At 59.9% G+C, this 1,876-nt stretch overlaps 1 protein-coding gene across 1 annotated transcript in view; it reads left to right on the top strand.

Moving 5' to 3' along the window:
* The window catches only part of CPT1C (carnitine palmitoyltransferase 1C), a 23,631-nt gene that overhangs the window by 14,482 nt on the left and 7,273 nt on the right, over window positions 1-1,876 (top strand). The window contains exons 5-7 of the mRNA XM_045292629.1: window positions 682-877; window positions 989-1,171; window positions 1,855-1,874. Of these exons, the coding sequence (XP_045148564.1) occupies window positions 682-877; window positions 989-1,171; window positions 1,855-1,874 (399 nt within the window). The remainder of the gene's footprint in view (window positions 1-681; window positions 878-988; window positions 1,172-1,854; window positions 1,875-1,876) is intronic.

Raw genomic sequence — 1,876 nt, 5'->3', positions numbered from 1 at the left:
TTTGTCACTGTGCGATTCGGCAGCACCAATGCCATCAGTCCTGTCATGCCGCCGCCACTGCCGGGAGCACCCATGACTATCCACTGCCTTCTTTCCCAGCCCCCTAAGCAGGAGCCCCCATGCTTGCTGAGCAAAATCAGTCTCCTTTCCCCTCTCCTTCTGCCTCTGCCGATGACTGTTCAGCTCTGATCTCGTCCCTTTACCTCGGCTATGTGTTTTTAGAAAGGGGCGGGTGTCTAGAAAAATAACGATCCACCAGGGGACCTGGTGGCATTGTTGGGTTTGGTATTGTGCGGCTCACCACAAGGCTGGTGGTTCAAACCCATTAGCTACTCCAAGGGAGACAGATGAGGCTGGCTGTTTGGCTTCAGAAACCCTCTGTGGGTTGCCATGAGTCAGCTCCGTCTTGATGGCAATGGGCATGTGCTTGGACAGAGGAGGAAAACTGCCCCCAGGGGCTGCCAAGGCTGTCAGCATTGCTCAAGCGGCCTGCCTCATCTTTCTCCCTAAGAGCAGCCATTGGGTTTGAACCCATCCCCTTGTGTTTTAGCAGCCCAGGCCTTAACCGCTGGGCCACCAGGGCTGCCTTTACACAGTTCTCGCATCTAAGACTTCTCTTGTGACTCGTGTTGTGTTGTGTCCTGTCTCCACGCTTCGGCCTGTATCTCCTGACCATGCCAGACCACATCCACCACCTCTGTGACAGCCGGCACGTAGCCGTCTTCCACCGCGGCCGCTTCTTCCGCGTGGGGACCCACACCCCAAGTGGTCTGCTCTCCCCGCGAGACCTGGAGCAGCAGTTCCAGCGGATCCTGGACGACCCCTCCCCTGCCTGCCCGCACGAGGAGCACCTGGCGGCCCTGACCACGGCGCCCAGGTGAGTGAGCTCAGTGAGGCCTCCAGGGGGTTGGGGAGGCGCGGATGGGCAGTATGGGATGGGGTTTTGGGGGGCGAGGGCCAGGCTGGGCTCAGGCAGGTCCCCTGGCAGGGACACCTGGGCCCAGCTCCGGAGGTTGGTGAAGACAAGGGCGGCGGAGGCCCTGGAAGCGGTAGAAGGGGCGGCTTTCTTTGTGTCCCTGGACTCTGAGCCCACAGGGCTGACCAAGGACGACCCCGCCGCTTCGCTGGACGCCTACGCTCACGCCCTGCTGGCTGGCCAGGGTCATGACCGGTGAGTCCCCGCCTCCCCACCTGGACCCAGCTCAGGCCTTGAATCAGCAGGGCCTGGGATTCAAATCTAGGACAGGTAATACAAGGACCTGACACGTGGGGGAGCCAGACTCAAGAAAATGAGATTTTCTGCCCTGCCAACTCGTCTTCCACCTGAGCCCGCAGGCTTGTTGAAACCCAGAGCCTCCAGGTGGAAGTCACCGGACTGATAGCACACCTGGGGACTCAGACCCAGAGAGACCCTAGATCTGGGACTCTAAGCCCAGGGAGCCCAAGTGTGAGGACCACCTAACTCCAGATCTGGGATCCTAGACGCATAGCCCAGACCCAAGAACCCCAGATGTGAGAACCACCCACCAGGGACGCTAGACTCATGACCTGGACCCAACAAGAGGCCCTTGTCCAGATCTAGGACCCCGGGACTCTAGACCCTGTCACCCCCAAACTGACTCCAGGCCTAGAGGTCCTCTGATAACCTCCTACATGCCAACCAGGCCTCCTGTGCTCCCCGGAACTCCAGCAGCCAGCCCGAACTTCCCAGCATCCTCCAGGAACCCGAGGCCATCTGTTATCCTTCCTCAGCAAAACCCCAAACAGCCCCCAAATCGGAGACAGAGCTCAGACACCTCCTAGAACCACCCTCTAGAGACAGCTCCCCCTGCCCCCCAGCCACTTCTGCTACAGGTCCTCAGAGGATGACCTCAGT

The sequence above is a fragment of the Echinops telfairi genome, unplaced genomic scaffold, assembly GCF_000313985.2.
Source record: "Echinops telfairi isolate 266 unplaced genomic scaffold, ASM31398v2 ScPeMD7_655;HRSCAF=1070, whole genome shotgun sequence".
NCBI classification, from domain to species: Eukaryota; Metazoa; Chordata; class Mammalia; order Afrosoricida; family Tenrecidae; genus Echinops; species Echinops telfairi.
The sequence above is the reverse complement of the archived record's forward strand: the minus strand, read 5'-3'. Positions and strand labels throughout refer to the sequence as shown.